Genomic DNA, 18,843 nt, shown 5'->3' with positions numbered 1-18,843 from the left:
TGCTAGGGATTGAATCCAGGGCCTTGCACATGCTAGGTAAGCACTTTACCAATGACATCCCCAGCCCTCTTACATGTATTTTAGGAATAGACTTGGAACATAGTGTCAGCATAGAGGATAATCAGGCATTTTCAGTCAGATGGCTATGGCCCAGACAGGTCTGAACGTCACAAGCAGAAATAGGTGGGGTATGGCCCTGCCCTGTACTATGATAGAAGTGTTCTGATAAAAATAATAGTGAGCAGAGGTACAAACATCATAGATTTAATCAGATTGCTTCAAATTTAGTATTCTCAGAATTATAAGGATGAAAAACCACTGGATGTGGAGCTATATATAGTCTTTTTAATGACTTATGGAAAGTTAGGGGAAACCAAATTTTTTTTTCTATTTGTGGAGAAAAGTATATCTTAATATACATAGGTAATTTATAGATTCGGATGAGAATTGCTTTCCTTTCATGTGCATTATAGCTTTTCCCACTATGGTAGGCTCTTTTTGTGGTTCCTCCCTGGGTTTTCAAAGAGCTCTTTGAATTATCCCTAACCCTAGATTCCTATTTATTACCTGAAATCATTTTGATGCATAAATGTACCTCTGAGTTGAAAGCAAAAATAATTCTAATTTTCATATGCCTAATCTTGGTGGAAATGGTTTTATATATTTTAGGCTAAAGGATGGTGAACTGTGGAATAAGTTCTTTGTGCGGATTCTGAATGCCAGTGATGAGTCCACAGTGTCTATTCTGAGGGAACTTGCAGCAGAAATGAATGGGGTTTTTGATACCACATTCCAAAGTCACCTGAACAAAGCTTTATGGAAGGTAGGGAAGTTAATTAGTCCTGGGGCTTTGCTCTTTCAGCAAGATAGGCAGTCAGGTCTCTCACAGATTTCTGCCTAAAATCAATGGTTGTATTGTGGAACCCTGGGTCTGTATACGCTGTAATTTAACTTAGGACACATTTAGAGGCACTACCAATACTTCTCTACTTTTGAGTAGAGGTATATTTCTAAGTTACTGGCATTTTTAACACAGTAGTGAACCTACTCTTAGCCTTATCTAACTGTAACAAAGAACTGTTTTATGCTAAATGGATTCCATATGAATGGATACTTTGTTGTCATTTAACCCTTTTGCCTTTACTTTGTCCTGTACTTTTTTCCAATTTGTAATATGTGCTCTTATGGTCACCATGTATTTTATAAATAATAAAATAGTATTTGTTAATTTTGTGCTTCTAACATTTCATCTACTTTTTGCAAAGTGGTTTAATTTTATAGATAGGAGCTATTTGACCGGAAATTGACATATCCCAGATCTGTAACAATTACAATAGGATTATAATAGGACAGAATAGTGAACCATTTTTTTAGGTGTTTCTGACTTTCCAGTAAAAGTGGTCTAGATCAAAAAGTAGGTAAAACACCAAATTGCCTTAAATTTCAAGTGGCAAAATTATATTTTGTATATATGGCTTGTATTTTTATCTGTCAACCCTTGGTATATTTATATAACCTAGTAGTGTTGCTGCTACTGGGTCTATTGATTTAGGAATGTGGTTGTTAGAAAGGTAAAGAAAAGACTTGGAACAGGGTTTAGCAACCTTTCACAATTATTATTATTCTATTATTACATGCGGAATGAATTAGATCAAGAAAAGATCAGTGAAGGAATAAAAGGAGATTCTTGTTTAGAAGATTTAAGGAAGCAGGAGGTCAAAATAAAAAGATAACTTTAAAGCATAGAGTAATTTGGGAGAGACTAGGTCTCAATGAAGAACTGGACACCCAAGTAGAAGTGTAAATTATACCTGACCTTGGGAATATAGAAGAAAATTGTAGAAAAGAGGAATGAAAACATCTAATTGACTATTTCATATTGGAATAGTAAGATTATCTAATGTTCTTACATGCTGGTGTCTGTTTTTTTTTTTTTTTTCTCATTCTAGTCACTGCTCTAAAATTGCTAAAAAGAAGGGTATCCTAAGTATATCTCAACTAAAAATATTTAAGCATACTGTATATAGTTGAAGCAGTGAAATGACTTGGATCTGAAAGATGATCAACTTAGAAATATTTGCTCTTAACCAGAAGATAGCTCTTTAAATATTCTCACATTTGCTTCTCATACTGATTATGTTAAATGATAACATGTGTATCTTTTCTGTAATCAAGCCCTTTCTCTCTGCTCTGTTCACTTTCTCAATCCACTGAGTTGACACAGTCATTACTCTGAGACTGGACAGTAAATGTAGATTTACATTTACTTCCCCCCACCCCCCAGCCACACACACACACACACACACACACACACCTCCCTCCCTCCCTCCCTCCCTCCCTCCCTCCCTCCCTCTCTCTCTCTCTCTCTCTCTCTCTCTCTCTCTTTCTCAGGATTGAACAATCCAGGGGCACTTTGCCGCTGAGCTAATCTCCAGCCTTTAGATTTTGAGATAGGGTCTTGCTCAGTTGTTGAGGCTGGCCTCAATAATTCTCCTGCTTCAGCTTCCTTTGTTACTGGAATTACACATGTATAACACTGTGCCTAGCTGAGCTTTGACCTTAATGGGGTCCTTGGTTCCACCAAAGACATAAAGCTATGAATGTTAATAGGATAAAGGTAGATTTTATCTTATGTGGATTTTTGTTCATCCTCTACTCTACTTCACCCTGACCTAGAGTTTATTCTTTCTAGCTCTGGGGTGTTCTCCTAACCCAATTTAGGGACCACACTCAGGCTCATCCTAAGCACCCAACAGCCTGAGAAGGTAAAAACTAAAGAAAAACATAGACCAGGAAGCCCAGTTCCAATCAGTGTTCTTTAAAATTGTGTTTTAGTTTGTACATATTTGTATTAAACAGGAGTTGAGAAAAATCAGAAGAAAACCACAGACAAAAAGAAAAGTTTTATTCATTCATAATCCCTCTAATATTAACAGTCACTACTGTTAATATTTTGCCTATATATTTGTGTTAGTTTGTCAGGGCAAGCAAAATATCACAAACTGGCAGCTTAAACCACAGAATTATGTTGTCTCATAGTCCGGGAAAATGGAATTCCCAAGATCAAGGTTCAGCTGTCTAGTTTCTCCTCAGGCCTCTCTCCATGGCTAAAGTGGCCACCTGCTTCCTGAGTCCTTTCTTTACCCAAGCAACTTAGTAAGATCCTGTCTCAAAATAAATAATAAAAAGGACTGGGGATATGGCTCAGTGGTGAAGCACCCCTATGTTCAATTCCCAGTGCCAAAAATAAAACAATTCAACATAGCTACCTATTGTCCTCCAAAAAAAAAAAAATTAAAAACACTATACACTCAATTTAGTTATAGTTAGTCGTCTCTCAGAATCCTCAAAGGATTGGTTCTAGGACCCCCACCCTCACCCCATGGATACCAAGATCCACAGATACTCAAACCCTTATATAAAATTATGTAGTATTTTTTTCATATGCATATGTATATTATGTACTTTAAATCATCTCTAAATTATAATTATTAATGTGTAATTATTACCTATTATAATAGAAATGCATTGTAAATAGTCGTAAACATTTTTAGAGAATAATAGCAAGAAAAAGTCTGTACATGTTCACTACACATGCAATTTTTTTTAAATATTTTTTTAGTTGTAAATGGACACATTACCTTTATTTATTTTATGTGTTGCTGAGGATTGAACCCAGTGCCTCATACATGCTAGGCAATTACTCTACCACTGAGCTATAAGCCCAGCTCCTACACATATAATTTTTTCTAAATAAAATTTTAGGGACCACAGAGTTAATTGAATCTGAATGTGTAGAGCCAATGGTATGCAGCAAATATTTACATCATTTTTCATCTACATTATCTCAAGTTTTTATGAGTTTGCTTCTCCCATAGCCCGTTCATGCCAAATCAGAACGCTTCAATGGTTTCCCATCTTAAGTGACCCAAAATCCAAAGACTTGATTATGGCCTACAAAATACCATCTGCTTTAATCCTACTAGTTCTTTGACCTCTTCCCAGACCCCTTTTCCTTGCTCGCTCCACTATAGTTTGTCTGCCTCCTTAGTGTTTCTTAAACATGCCTGCTTGTTTTTCCTCTTTATGGCCTTTTACTTGCCATCTCTTCTGCCTAGAGTTGTTTTCCCCTGATCTTCTTGTGGATGCTTTCTCAAATCACTGTATCAGAGATGCCTTCCCTGACCAGTCTGTTTACACAGCATCCCACACATTCACTATTACTTTCTGTCCCCTTTTACCTGTTTTTATTTCTATAGCACCTATCACTGTGTGTGTGTGTGTGTATACACTTCTTTTTTTCCAATCCCACTATCAGATTTTAAGTTCCTTAAGGGCAGGGATTTACTTTATTTCCTATTTTAACCTTAATGCCTACAACAGTGCCTCAATGAATAAAACTATTTTTAGTTTTATTTAAAATTTAAAATTTTTATTAAAATTTAAAACTATTTACCCTAAAGCTTTAAAAAAAAAAAGGTTGGGGGAGAGAGAGACAGACATTAACAATCCAATAACACCCCTTGGGTCCCTTAAGGGAATATCCAAGTAACACCTTGGAAAAATTAGCCCTGGAATTAGCACAAACAGACTGTTCTATAGGTTTCAGAGCACCTTGCTGTGAGCCCCCCCCCTTTTTTTTTTAAGCACTAGGGATTGAACCCAGTGTTACTCAACCCTAAACTGCATCTCCAGCATTTTTGTTTTTTGGGGTTTTTTTGCTAGGCAAGCACTCTGCCTCTGAGCTACTGCCCTAGCCCTTTTTTGTTATTTTTTTTTTAGATAGTCTCACTAAATTGCCCAGGCTGGCCTTGAATTCATGTTCCTCCTGCCTCAGCCTCCTGAGTAGCTGGGATTACAGAAATATGCCACCATTCCTGGCTATTGATTTTGTATGCAGTATTCTTGGAATTGGCACATAGTTCTCGGAAATAAGGATTGACTTGAAATATTGTAAAAGAGAAGCCACAAGTTTAGAAACTTGTTATGTTAGATCTTTGGTCATGAGGAGAAATCTATTACTAGGCTCTAGATGTGGCTAGAATCATAAGGTTTCATTTTTAGCATACCACTGTGTGTTTCTTTAATATGTTGTAATCAATGTACTGACTTTACATTGCAGTATACTTCATTGTCTTACTTACACCTTTCAAAATCAAATGTTATTTTCACAGGTATATTTCACCGTAATATATACTTGCTTTATTTCCTATGTATGTTTGATTCAGGCTAACGTTTAATTGAAACAGGTAAATCAATATATGCTGCAATTTTAAAGTAGTTTTATTTTACTGGCCTGGTTGTGTGATGTATTTTATATAATTTCTTCATTCTGAAATTAGTAAAGTGAAGATGGCGTTTCATAAAAACAAATATCAATTAAAATTTGTGGACAAAAGATATATGCTTATTTGTTTGCTTTTGTATTTTAAACAAAATTGGAAAAAAAAAATTGGTGAACTAAACTAAAAGCTGAAAAAGATGACATGGTGTTTCACTGAGGTGAGCTTATCCAAGGACATGATTAGCTAAGGGCAAGTGAGTGTGTGGTTCAGTGAATCAAAGAGACCCAGTGAGCAGAGGGTGTCAGGTTGGCAGAAATATGAGTTAGGCAGAGGAAACACAATTATCATTGTTAGAAGGGATCTATCATATCAAGGGAACCCATCACCAGATGAGAAGGCTGTCAGGCAACTCCTGTGTCCTCCTAGCACATGGGCAATGGCTGAGGTTCCATGGTGTAGGAAGGTACACACAGGCCTCCCCCATAGCTCCTGCCTGTACCATTCTTTTGCTGTGTTATGTAAGTAGTTGCCTTGTACATGTATATGCCTCACCTTTTTTTTTTTTTATAGTTGTAGATGGACAGAATGCCTTTATTTTGTTTGTTTATTTTTATGTGGTTCTGAGGATCAAAACCAGTGCCTCACACATGCTCGGCAAGCTCTCTGCCACTGAGCTACAGCCCTAACCCTATATCTCACCTTCTTAATTTAAGTGAGCTCTTTGAGGACAAATTCTCTGTATACCCTTATTAGGACTTGCATGTAGCACTTATATTACAGGGGGTCAATCTTACTTAGAACCTCTACAGTGTTGAGGTGGCTCCCTGCCTGTGGTGTCAAACCAGACACTAGCACAGTAATTAGAAATGCTGCCTTTGAAGCCAGAATGCTTGGATTTGGATCCTCATTGAATAATCTCTCTGAGCCATCCTCTGTAAAACAAGGATAATCCAAGTGCCCACTTTATAGATAAAACTAAGACTTTTAACATAGATACTTGTAGATGCCATTATTGATTTAATTCTAATTTTTAATGGTCTGAGATTCCCTGGAAATTTCTCAGGTAGATTGGAAGCCTAGCTAATTGGAGGCTTACTGGCTTTTTTTTTTTTTTCTTTTTTTAATGCCAAGTGTCTTCTGTCATTATAGTCTTTGTATCAAGATACCTAGGGATGATAGCAGATGCTAAGGATTGAGCCCAGTGCCTCACATGTGCTAAGCAAGCACTCTACCACTGAGCTGTAGCCCCAGCCCAGCAGGTTTCTTTTTAAACCTTAGTATTGAGCATCAGATATCTTTCTCCTTTGTGTTTCTTGTTGTTGGAATGCCGGGGTTGAACCCAGGGCCTCACACATACTAGGCAAGTGCTCTACCATTGAGCTACATCTCCAGTCCTCTCCATTTTAATTTTATGTTACTCAACCAAGGGAAAAAAAAATTAAAACTCAAGTTATGTGAAGCCTGCACACACTTCCATGATTAGGTAGGCTATTAAAAGTTTGGTGTATTAAAATTCTTCCTACTGTGTAAGGTCCAGGCCCTAGAAAGATGGGATCAGAAGTGTGCTGCAAAATTGTATGGTTTATGTGTTACATGTCAGGTTACAAAGTGAGGATGAAGGTAAGGAAGGTACATTTTCTTCCATAAAAAACAATTTCTGTAGAGTCCCAGTCCATATTTTCCAAAAATAGTTGGAGGAGGGGATAAAATCTCAACTGAATGCCGAAGGACTATCTCTGAGAGTGGCCAGCAGTTGTCTTGACAAGGAAGGTGATTGCTGAGGACGAAGATAGCTAAAGTTGACCGTCCCCACCCTCCCCAGCCAGCAGAATGTAAATGGAAAGGTTTTTGCCCAGGGTCTATGAAAGTGAGTAGTGGGCACAACACCACTCAAGCCCAGTCTCCAGTATTCTTGCTCTTGTCTGCTGGTGCTTAAGAATGCCAAATCAATGCCAAAGGGATGCAGAAATGCCTAGGACACAGATGATGGAAAGAGTTGGGTTAGTCCACACTGTGGGAAGCAGTAGACGATGTACTAGAGCCAAGAAACAAAGCTTCCCATAATCAGTTGAGCAATCTCTTAATAGTCTTGTTTGAAAAAAGTCTGATTTTGACAAAAGATGATGTTGGAAGAGCCAGGAAAAGCTGCGGCAGATCACTGCACCCAAAAAGAAAATCACCCAAACTGCCTTCTCCTGAAGAGTAGCTATGAAATACATATTTGAGTGTGGTCAAGATTCCCAAAAAAAGTCAAAGTGCACAATCAAGCAGATGGGTCCAAAAGTTTTCAAGTTTCTGTATAGATGCAGAAGATGATCTTGAAGCAAGCCTGAAAGGAGAGCACATGTGTTCTATGGCTGTGAGCAGGTAGTCATTGTCCTTCAATCAGTCAAGGAGCACATCATATGGGATGACCCTCACACATCCCTACCAGACCTTATACACCAATTTCTCCATCTCCTTGGCACAGTGCACTTGCAGGGAAAGCATCAGTACCACAGAACCTCCTCTTCATCCTGGGACTCTTGAGTATGTTTGTTCTTCCTCAGCTTTGGTTGGTTTGGTAATTGTCAGTTTGCCCTACTCTTCTAGCAGGGGTTCCAGGTCAGCCAGTTCCATTGTCAGTGTCCCTGTTACTGGCAGGAACCTCATTGCCCTGTGCCACTATTTTTTTTTTTTTTTTTTTTTTTTTTTTTTTTTTGGTACCAAGAGTTGAACCCAGGGACCCAGGGGCACTTAACCACTGAGCCACACCCCCAGTCCTTTTTTATATAAGTGCCACACCCCCAGTCCTTTTTTATATTTCATTTAGAGACAGTCTTACAGAATTGCTTAGTGCCTCATTAAGTTGCTGAGGATGGCTTTGAACTGCCTCAGCCTCCCAAGCCACTGGATTATAGACATGGGCCACAGCACCCAGCAACCATAGATTATTTATGGGAAGACATTTGGCTGGTACTTCAATACCTTGTAGCTTCAGCTTGGAGATAGGTTGGGGTCTCTCAGCTCCAGGGGGCAGATCTCCCTGTGATAATAGGAAGGCCAGGCAGGTAGGCTCTACTGGAGGACATAGGCCCCTGAGCTGCATCCCTCAGCATTGGAGGTGGCCAGTGGCTAAGGAGGCTGAGATCTTTAGCACCCTGCTGGCATTGGAAGGGATGCAAACTGCTCAGCCTTTACTGTCTTTTTTTTGATGGTGCTGGAGGTGGAACCTAGGGCCTTACTTATGCTAGGCACATGCTTTACTACTGCACTGCACCCCCAGCCACTTTACTGCCTTTTGACTTAATTCTCAGTATAAAGTATAGCTGAGCTTGTATGATATAGGTAGGTGAAAGAAATGTGTATTTAAAGATAAGGGAAATTAGTTGTTTCTTTTGAGGGTAACATTAAGACAAATATTTATCCTTAAAACAGTCTCAGGATCAGCTATACATCAAAGTATCAAGAAAGTCATCTGGTCAGGTTTTTAGTCCACATTTCAGTCTGAAGGATCTCTAGCTCATAGCCATGCTGCCTCTATGCCATGGGCAGAATGCAGGAGACTTTCTCTCTAGTTCCATTAGTTCTGAACTGCCAGGCAGGGTTTTGCTGCCCACAAGATGCATCTTACTCCTCTCACCTTCTTTCCCTTCCTCTCCCTAACCAGAAGACATGGCTTTCTGGCTTTGGGAGCAGAGCCTACTGACTATTTGACACCAAGACATTTAGTCTCTTCCTGAGACTTTCTTTCTGCTTGAGCTTAGGCTTTTAGAACTATTTCTATTTTGGGCTGGGGATATAGCTCAGTTGGTAGAGTGCTCACCTTGCATGCAAGGCCCTGGATTCAATCCCCAACACCCCCCCCCCCCACCCACACACACACACACACACAAAGAACTATTTCTATTTTATGCTCTGCTGCATTCCTCTCCTGAGCCACTGAGTAAAAGGTAATCACTTGATTAGTTGGAACAAGGAAAGGGGAAATGCAGGGAACCCTAGGAGCTCAATTCAGGAAGTGGAAAACTTGGGCCCAAACACCAGTTCTACTGGTTAGCAGCTGCCTATCTGAGCAGGTCTGCTTTTGCTATCTCTGTAAACTTGTGCTGACACCTCTTACTCCAAAGGGTTTGTTGTGAGAGTTAAAGTAGACATGAGAGTACCTCTTGGATCAAGCAGTTGATTTGACTCTGCAGCCCAGCAGGCAGCCCAGAGAGAGGCACAAAGGCAGCAGCTGGAGCTGGTCTGCCCTGTTGAATGGAAGCCAGAGTTGAGTGAGATATCTGACATTCTTATTCACTTAGGCCTCCAGCTGCAACTCGTTTGACTCCTGTTTTACTCTTTCTGGAAACATGTTTATACCCTCCAGGGCAGCAAATATATCTTGGAATGTGACAAAAAAGATTAACCAATAAATATTTATTAAGCTCTACTATGGACTTCACATTGATGACTGGATATAAAGAAATGTAAAGTATGCTTTCTCTCTCCAGGGAGTTTACAATTTAGTTATAGAAACAAGATATAACAGATTAGAAGCTGAGAGAATATCTGAGAAAAATAAGCCAGTCAAAAGCAGACACTTCAAGGAAAGCCATAGCAAAAAAAGCCAAAGAAGTGGAGCAGATAATCTGAGAACACTCAGAGGAAGTAAGGACCAGAGTGGGGCAGGATGTCCTGGAAGATATCATGAACCCTGGAGCCAGTGGTTCGTGTGGGACTCAAGTTGTTTCCACTTTTATCTTGCCATTCTTAGCATATTGGCTTTTGTCCTTAGGCTGATCCCCATAGGGGACCCAATTGACTACCCTAGTTTCAGAGCAACTTGAAGCTACCAAAAAAAAAAAAAAAAAACTCCCAGCCAATTTTCTCTCATGGCTTTTGGCCAGATTGTCACATATTTGGGGCCTAAGCAGTCCTGGCAAAAGGAAGGAAGTTACCAACATTGATTTACACTTATCAAGATCTACCTGCTGGGGCTGGGGCTGAGGCTGAGGCTGGGCTTTTTCCTGAGTTCACAGGTAAAAACTGGGTTTCATTCATCAAATGAATGAAGAGAGATGGGATGGATTTAAGAAAGTCAACTAACAGTATCTGCCATGTGGGTAGTGCTGGGAAGACAATGAGTGAAATGTAGCAAAATAGCCTCCTGGACTCTGAAACAGATTGCCTAACTTCAAAATCCTGTTTGTCACTTAGTGACCTGATCATGAGGCCTTAAGTTTCCTCATCTCGGAAATGGAACAGTAATAGTTTCTTCCAAGATTGCAAATTTCTTGGTAGCAGGGACTTGTTCACTGAGTTATTTATCCCCAGCATCTAGCTGGTACTCAATAGATATTTATTGAATGGATTTATTAACTGAACTTCTGTGAGAATTAAATGAGTTAATGTATAGTAAGGGCTTGGCAAAGTGCATAACCTACAGTATATGTGAAAGAAAAGTCCCCTTTAGCCATAACCAATGTAGAAACAAGGGGCAGGGGCCGGGGTGGGGGTGACTCTGCATGCATCCTGTAGCTGCTTTGCATCATCTGTGCTGCAGGTTTATCAGTAGCCCTTGCTCATTGCAGAAATCGAGACTGTTAAGAAGGCTGCTCTGGTAGACAGGGACTGAGACTGCAAAGGCTCAACACATCCCCTGCTGGAAATGATACATTTGCAAGTCAGACCTGGGCTCCAGTTTGCAGCTCTTTCCTGACTGGCTTCTGAGCAGCTCCTCACATTGCTGTTAAAGCCCGAGTTGATTCCAGATACCTCTTTAATCAGACTTCTTTCTAAGGTCGCCTAGCCAGAATCTAGAGGGGTGCTTATTTCACTAATAAGACTTTTCTTATTCACCCTATTCCTAAAGAAGTTGCAGTCAATTTTTGGTAGTCCCCCTTTTCCCTGCTCTGACAGGTAAATCAACCCCTCCTGTAGGGGCTGCTCCCAGGAAAGACACATCCATAGGATAGGCCTCTTCAGGGGCTGCTGCCAGTCACTGACCTGTTATGGAATGAGAGCGGACTCGCACTTGAGGTTTAAGGCCCTGGCCTTCCTGTCCCAGAGATGACATCTCTAGCCAGAGGCAGGCCCTTTCCTTCCAGTGGCACTCACAGCCCCTGTCACAGTAGATTGTGGCCAGACTTTGGCTGAGTGGCTCTTTTTGAGCCATTTGTGCATTGTCACCCAGGAAAGTCAAAGCTCCCCTTTGCCATTAAGTATCACAATGAAAACCAGGGCTTCAAACCCAAATCCTGGCTTCGCCATGTCCTGACTAGCTGGGGACAAGTTACTACCTCCAACCCACCTCATGGTGCTTTGAGGAGTCAGTGAAATAACAGGTGGAAAGAGGCCAACCACACTGTGCCTGACATACACTGGATACTTCACAAAAGGATCTTCTCTGTTGCCATCTCCATATTATTTAAAACCAAGTATTTTCACAATTCTACATACCTGGTCCTGGAAAAAAAAAAATTCCATTTTCTGTTCATCTGCTTGAAAAATACTGTTTCTCCAGAAGGAAAACTTATTAGGAAGGGACAGGAGAGTCTCTTGCCAGGGTCACTCCTAATCCAGGTGATATTCTGACCCGTTTTCTCTCTTGTTTCTGAAATAACATTGTTGAAGGATGTGGTTACCTACCTGTCCTCTTGCCCCTCCCTAAATGATCCCACCACCAAAAATCCTCCCATGACCTGGTCCTACCCCCTGCCTGCTAAAAGGGCCCACCAAAAGTAACTAACTCCTCCCATAGCCTGGCTCTGCTAAGGCTGCCTATAAAACCCAGACCATGGGGTGGCTAGCAGTCATCCCCCCCCCCCCCATTGAGCCACATCAGGTGATTGACTGATTGACTGCAGCTGAATAAAGATCTTGCTGATCCAAGGTCTGTTTCCCACCTCCTGCCTCCCGCCTCCCACCTCTCTCACTTAAGCGCCATGTGCTTTTAATTGTGACCAGAGATTGGGCAAGAAGGTTGGTTCCTGCCTACTGCCATCTTCACTGGGTTTGTCCCCTTCTTTCTTTCCCTCTCTTCTTTCTTTCCTCAGTTGCCCCAGAGGCCCAGGCATTGTGGGAGTGGAGGCATGAGAATGTTAACCAGTTTCTCAGGGAATTGGCATTGTCTTCCCTTAGATCCCTCGTGGTCCCTTGTCTCCTCCCTTCCCCTACTTATTGTTACCCATGAAGATCTGCAGCCCAGACCAGGCTATTGGAAGGCCTCATCTTGCACACTTTGTTTTTAGGCAGAGGGCCAATACTGGGCCTTCTGATCAAGGCCAGAGGGCAGTGGCCAGGAAGCAACTTTCTGCCAGTCAGCAGCAGTAGTCCGTTCTCCTGGACTCTTCCTCTACTATGTTACCTTTGTTGGGAGAAAAGTTTCTGCAGGCATTCCTGAATCTGCAGCTTGCAGGCATTCCTCTGTGGAGCATGATGGAAAGAACACCACTGTCAAACACTTCCCCTGCCAGCCAGGTGTCCACGCTTTGCTGGGCTTCCCCCACAGGGAAGAAGGGAAGCCAGAAAGGATAGGGCATGCAGGATACCTAGAGTGTCCCCACTGACTAGGCCCTTGCACCTTCTTCCCGCTGCCTACACCCTGGAGGACAGCAGATACCCTGGAGGCACCTCTCCTAACGGCCCCATCTTAGCCCTCCTGGTAAAGCCAGTTCTGGAGCTCAGGACACAGGCCTCCAAAGGCAATACCTGCTCATTAATCCAAGCCCCTCCTTTCAGGAGTCTGCCCTGGCTTTGGGTAGTGGGGGATAAAGCAAGCACCTCCCTTCCTGGCCCTGTGGTGAGAGGCTCTGAGGAGTGTGGGGCAGGTGGAGACAGGCCCTTCGCAGCCATCAGAAAGACCTGTGTAAAGGGGTTGGGAAGTGTGGGGGGAAAGCTAAAGATCTAGAAAATTTGTCAGTAAAAGGGGATTTTTTTTTTCTGGCACACTGGGCATTCCACTTGTTTCTAAACATTTTTATTATTTGAGAAAACTTGGGAAGCATTTAGTTTATGCAAATTTTAGTATTTCGTTGTGAACATGGCCTTTCCAAACACATCCTCAAAAGATTTTTAAAAACCATGCAATGGGACAGGGAGTCTGATTCACCAAAATGGTTCAGTTAAGACAAATATCTTGAATCTACAAGTGTATGTCCATTCACAAAGCCAGAAGAAAGCAAAGCAAAAGAACATTGAGAAAATGTGAGAATGCTGCTGTGGCTGATTCACACTGCTGCAGATCCCTGGGAGCCAAAATTCAAAGGCAGAAATGTCTGCGGTGACAGCACTGCCACTGCTGCTGACTGAATTACAGATACATCACATTCAGGGCTTGCTGCTAGAATGGGCTTACACTGGCAATAAAAGGATCAACTGGGGTCTATGAGAAGGGAAAGTTAAATTCCAGTCCTGACTGCCTCTAATATTCTCTGCAGCTTTGCTGAGTCACTTAATCTTTTGAGACTGTATATGGCATCTGTAGGGGGAGGGGTGTGGCTAGAGTCCCTTTCAGCTCTGTGATTCATGGGTTCTAATTAAGAATGGCTAGAGCATAGAACCTCTTCCAGTGTTTGTTCATTCATTCAACAAAGCTTACATGAGCCACTGCTTTATGCCAAAGCACCATACTGGTTTTCCTGACCTGGAGAGCTCAGAGGCTCCTGAGGTTAGCAGAAGTGACTCTGCTGGAATAGAGGACATAGGGCACACTACTAACCCAGGACCATGGTTACCTGAGCACTTGCATCTGCAACCAGGCTGCTTCTTATGGCTAATAGATTCCCCTCAGTACATACTATTACAAAAACAGATTCAAATTTGCAGATACTCTTATCACATTACAAAACCATGCAACATGGCTGTTTACACAGACCAATAGTTTCCAGAAGTCCTTGAAGAAAAAAGGAATCAAAGAATCAACAATTACGGATTATCATACTCAGGAATTGAAATCTATTAGAAGTGGTAAAGAAGCAGTGATGTGCTAGAGGGATGCAGCAGGTGGATGGTTGTGTGAGCACCAGCTGTCCAGTCTCTGGAAACTGGAGTAGTCTGGATGCTTATCGATGGTGCTCTCCTGGCTTCTGTTCTGGGTTTGATTCTCCAGGATGGCATTTAGAGAAACTGACAGTTACAGAGCCAGAGGAGGTGGTTTGTTTTGTTTTCAGTTTCTTTTATGCATTGACTGTTATCTCTTTGTGCTAGATACTGTAGCAGAAATCTGGAAAAGGCATGATTTTTCTTGATTTGTGACATTGTTGATAGTTTCTTTGAGAATTTCCACCTGCTTCCTAACAAGTGGCAGAAACTTAGAAATGTTGTATTTCTTAAAGAGAATAATTGTAATTATTATCTGAGTAAATTATTGTTTCAAATTTATTTTAATAAACTATGTGCTGCTCCAGTAGCTCCTTCACACCTTTGTAATTTCCTTCCCTCTGAACATACCATTTCTGAAATTTAGAAGTAAGAGGAAAGAAAAAGAATTATTCATATCCCTTCATTGCCTTGGAATTTGTGGGAGAAAATGTTCAAATATACAAGTTTTAAGTACTCTTCACAGATCTTTGGATTCTATATTAGTCTTTAATTTTGTATTTTTAACTCTTACTTATTTTTAGTTTTGTATTTTATAAATAGAAAAACATTCACTGAATATTTTGAACAATGCAAATATATTAAAAGTCAAATAAAAGATTCCTTTCATTTTTCCCAACCCCTGGGATAACTACCACGAACGGTTTGTTGTTAAACTTACAGGTGTATAAGTATATTTTATTTTTAGCAAATATATGGTTATTCCATCACATTTTTCAGCAACTTGGTATTTTCTCTCAATTATCATTGTTACTAATGCACATTTTTGGTGGCTTCCAGTTTTTTACAGTTATAAATAATACTACAATGAATTTTTTTTTTTAGTCATGGGTGGACACAATATCTTTATTTTATTTTTTTATGTGTTGCTGAGGATTGAAACCAGTACCTCACACATGCTAGGTGAGCGCTCTACCTCTGAGCCACAACCCCAGCACTACAATGAATATTTTCTTACAGATATCTTTGGGCCCATATACAATTCTTTCTTTCTTTCTTTAATTTTATTTTTTTAGTTGATGAACACAGTACCTTTGTTTTATTTATTTTTATGTGGTGCTGAGGATTGAACCCAGTGCCTTACATGTGCTAGGCAAGTGCTCTACCACTGAGCTACAACCGCAGGCCTACAATTCTTTCTTAATGTGGATTCCTAGAAGTGCATTTACTGGATCAAGTGGATGCACATTTTAAATTTTCATCAAAAATGTCTTATGTGTGCAGCTTGAGACCTTTGTACTGGAGGTGACTGGGGTTATGGTTTTGGTGGATTAACCTGCCACCAGTTGGTGGGTAGATAAGAATGAACAATAAATGACACAGTCAGGCCAACAGAGAAGAAAATTAATGTTTATTGAGCTCTCAGGGTGAGCAATTCCTATGCCAGAAGCTTTGTTTATTTAATTCCTACAGTCCTGTGAGGTGAAATCATCCCCATTTTATGGATGAGGAAATTGTGGTTCAATAGGTTTAAGAGCATGCCGAAGGTCACTCGACTGGTGAATCCTATACCTGGGATGTGAACTCAATACCATGAAAACAGAGTCTGGGCTCTTGACCAAATATCACATCACTTCAGTATAGGAAAAAAAAATCAAGAAATAGTTTTCAAAAATAAGTTGTATAAAGAAGAGTCCCTGACTTTCCATCTGGCTGTCAAAAGAAGTGGGCCCTGGAGTAGGCACAACCCAGCCAGGTAGCACCTGCAGTACCGTAGCAGTGACCTAGGCTCTGGGTGAGCATTTGCCAGGTTAACAGTTGAAAGGACGGAAAGAGGTGTTTCAGCCTTAGTCCTGGGTAAGTGCAGGGGTGAGATGAGCAGTGGGTGGAGACTGGAGCTTGGGCCCCAGCACAATTGGACATGTGGAGGAGAAAAGAGCCAGTGAAGAGGACTCAAGGCTCAGAGAGGAGGGCATAATGAAGGCCATGCTTCACCTGGTGCTTTTGAGAGAGCTGACAGGTACACATACCCAGAAGCTCAAGCCACCTTGCCAGCAAAAATCTCCTTTCCTGCTCAGAGACCTGGAAATGAAGGGGCCTTATAGAGTGGCTGCCTCTGGTCCCTGACAACCCAGGACACTGGTCCCCATCCTGCCTTCCCCTCCCCCACTCACCTTTCCATCCCCAACCCCACCAACTTGAGCCCTGCTGTTCTTCACAGCAAAATTGAAGGAGACCCTGAGAAGGAAACTTAATCCAGCTGTGCCCAGCATCTGCCAGACCTGAGTCCAGCATCTCTGAATCTTGTGGGGCTGGGGGTGAGTCAGAGAGATCCAACTAATGTGGGGGAAGTGTAGGGTGGACAAGAGGCTCACCCTGATCCTAGCTGGCAGCCCTTCCTCTCCCTCCCCCTCCTTAAAGGAAGGCAAAGGAAAAAAAAAATGTGTTTTTATAAATAGCTCCAGCCCCAGCTGATTTGTAAATTCAGTGGGTTTTTTGTGTCAATGACATCACCCTCCTCCCCATGGCAACCCCCGACGATATCAAAATTGCCAAGCAACGTTGAAGCAGCTCGCGCCCCAAACGAGCAGGTTGCTGCCTGAGGATTTAATGGAGAAATCCCAAAGTGAGCTGGGGTGCACGGTGGAGGAGGGGCACGCTGAGACCCTGGCTGCCGGGCCCTGAGCAAGGCGGGAGCTGCCGGCTGCTTGCCAGGCAGCCTGGACACGCCAGGGCTCCACAGCCAGCTCCTTTTGACAGCAGCTGCTGTCCACAGCAGGTGGGGGAGGGCACTGCTCCCCTCCTGACGTGCCAGGAGCCACAAGCAGCCATTCAGGTGACTAAGCCGGCCCACCGCCAGTGAGTCACCCACCCGCCAGAGCTTTTCTTCCTTTCTTTTTGCATTTGATTATTTTGGGAGCTGAAAACTTGGAGCTGCACCTGAGTCCCGCCTCTTCTATCTCTCCCCTCCCTACCTTGGCTTGGAGGAAGATGGGTCTTGCTGTGAATCTGCCACTACTCCCTAAGGATATAGAAGTCATGGTGGGGGCCAGGGGTGCCCGCCAAGAGATTGTAGCTGGCAGAGTGCAATAGCAGACATGGTGATCAGGCTGCCAGTGTGTCCTCTGGAGGTGTCAAGAGAGGAAGGGGAGTCTTGTCCACACCGACTGCAGTTCTCTTGGGCTGGCTTTGAACTCGCCTCATGAGATGTTTCTGTAAATGAGTGACTTCTAGGGTAACAGTGGCATTCGGAGAGTGAAGCTGGATTGGCTTAAGCAGGCCTGTGCAGGTAGGTGGCTCTATGCTGGGTGTGGGCTCATGTGTGTGAGAGAGAGTGAGTGCTGTGTGACTGAGTGTGTGTCATCTCCCTGTTGATGACAGAAGCTGTGTCCAGCAAAGAGCTAAGGATGGGGACTTGATAACAGTTTATCGTAACTGATGCTGGGTGGGTTCAGGCCCTAGACGGTGCTGGGAAGAGGGACACCAAGCACATGACCTGAGCAGGTGAGGAGCAACTGCCAGCTGGTTAGGCCCAGGCCCTCTCTGGATCCACAGAACAGAGACCCAGTAAGATGCCGAGGTACGAAGTGGTCCAGTGGGGCTGGCCAAGGATGGGAGCAAAACCCACCAGGGGCCTGGTTAGTGCACAATTTCCCTCCTCTTCCTGATAGCCCTGGGCACCAAGGAAACAATTTCCTACCAAGAATCCTGTCACTCTCCCATGTAGGGCTGATCAGCACCTATGTGGCCCCTGCTGATCTCCCAGGCACTTTCAGTGAGAAGGGTGCTGGCCAGGGCACATCTGGGAACCCTGGCACCCACAGGGCATGCCCCAGTGTGTGTCAGGCAGAGGGGCGTGGGTCCCACCTCCCCCACACAGCTGGCAGCCTCTGGGGCACACCGGTGAGTAAGCTGCAGGAGGGAGGGAGGCTGTGTGCCCACAAAGGCAGGATGACACCGAACAGGAGCCTTCAGGAGAAGAGGCTGGGCAAGAAAAGCACTGAGGTTTTCTTTTTCTTTTCCTTTTTTTTTTTTTTTTCTCTTCTGCCTGAAGGGAGCGCCGCTTCCTGGGCTCCAGACAAGTGCCAGCCTGCAGTGGGAGAGAGTGAGGCCCAGCTGCCTGAAGAAGCGGCCAAGGTAAGGTTCCTGCTGCTGCTATAGGCTGTGGCTTCCAGGACTGGGGACTGGGGATTGAGGCATTGAGGCTACCCCCACCTAGGACAGGAAGGCTGATTCCATGTTCCTGAAGAAGCTATGGGTCCTTGGGCTAAGGAGTCCCATGCTCTGTCCAACCTGCCACCCTTCTCTAGGTGGATTTTGAAACAGTCCAATCCACACTGGCCTCTGGCCCCCTTACCAGGAGAGAGGCTTGTTTCTGCAGTGCCTGTATTTACTTCCTGCATGGGCTAGGCCAAGCCAGTGCTACCAGGATGCCCCTACAGGAGGCCCCTCTCATCTCACCCCTCATGTATTCATTCCACAAATATTTATGGAGCGTCCATCCGCTGGGTCCCAGGCTCTGAGTCATGCTCTTTCACTGAGCTTGACCTGGTAC

General features: G+C 43.0%; 2 protein-coding genes across 3 annotated transcripts in view; both read left to right on the top strand.

The window, feature by feature from the left end:
- The window catches only part of BUB1B (BUB1 mitotic checkpoint serine/threonine kinase B), a gene marked incomplete at its 3' end in the record, with an annotated part of 65,597 nt that extends 64,696 nt beyond the window's left edge, over positions 1-901 (top strand). The window contains exon 23 of the mRNA XM_081292530.1: positions 670-901. Coding sequence (XP_081148656.1) covers positions 670-901 — 232 coding nt within the window. The remainder of the gene's footprint in view (positions 1-669) is intronic.
- A 16,024-nt stretch (positions 902-16,925) lies between these two features.
- The window catches only part of LOC308648503 (serine/threonine-protein kinase PAK 6), a 35,052-nt gene continuing 33,134 nt past the window's right edge, over positions 16,926-18,843 (top strand). For both annotated transcript variants that reach the window (XM_081293263.1, XM_081293264.1), the window contains exons 1-2: positions 16,926-17,577; positions 18,343-18,425. The gene's annotated coding sequence lies outside the window, so the exon portion shown is untranslated. The remainder of the gene's footprint in view (positions 17,578-18,342; positions 18,426-18,843) is intronic.

The sequence above is a fragment of the Spermophilus citellus genome (assembly GCF_964194105.1).
Source record: "Spermophilus citellus genome assembly, chromosome: 4".
Taxonomy (NCBI): Eukaryota; Metazoa; Chordata; class Mammalia; order Rodentia; family Sciuridae; genus Spermophilus; species Spermophilus citellus.
Note: the sequence above shows the minus strand (reverse complement) of the source record. Positions and strands in the feature narration are given on the sequence as shown.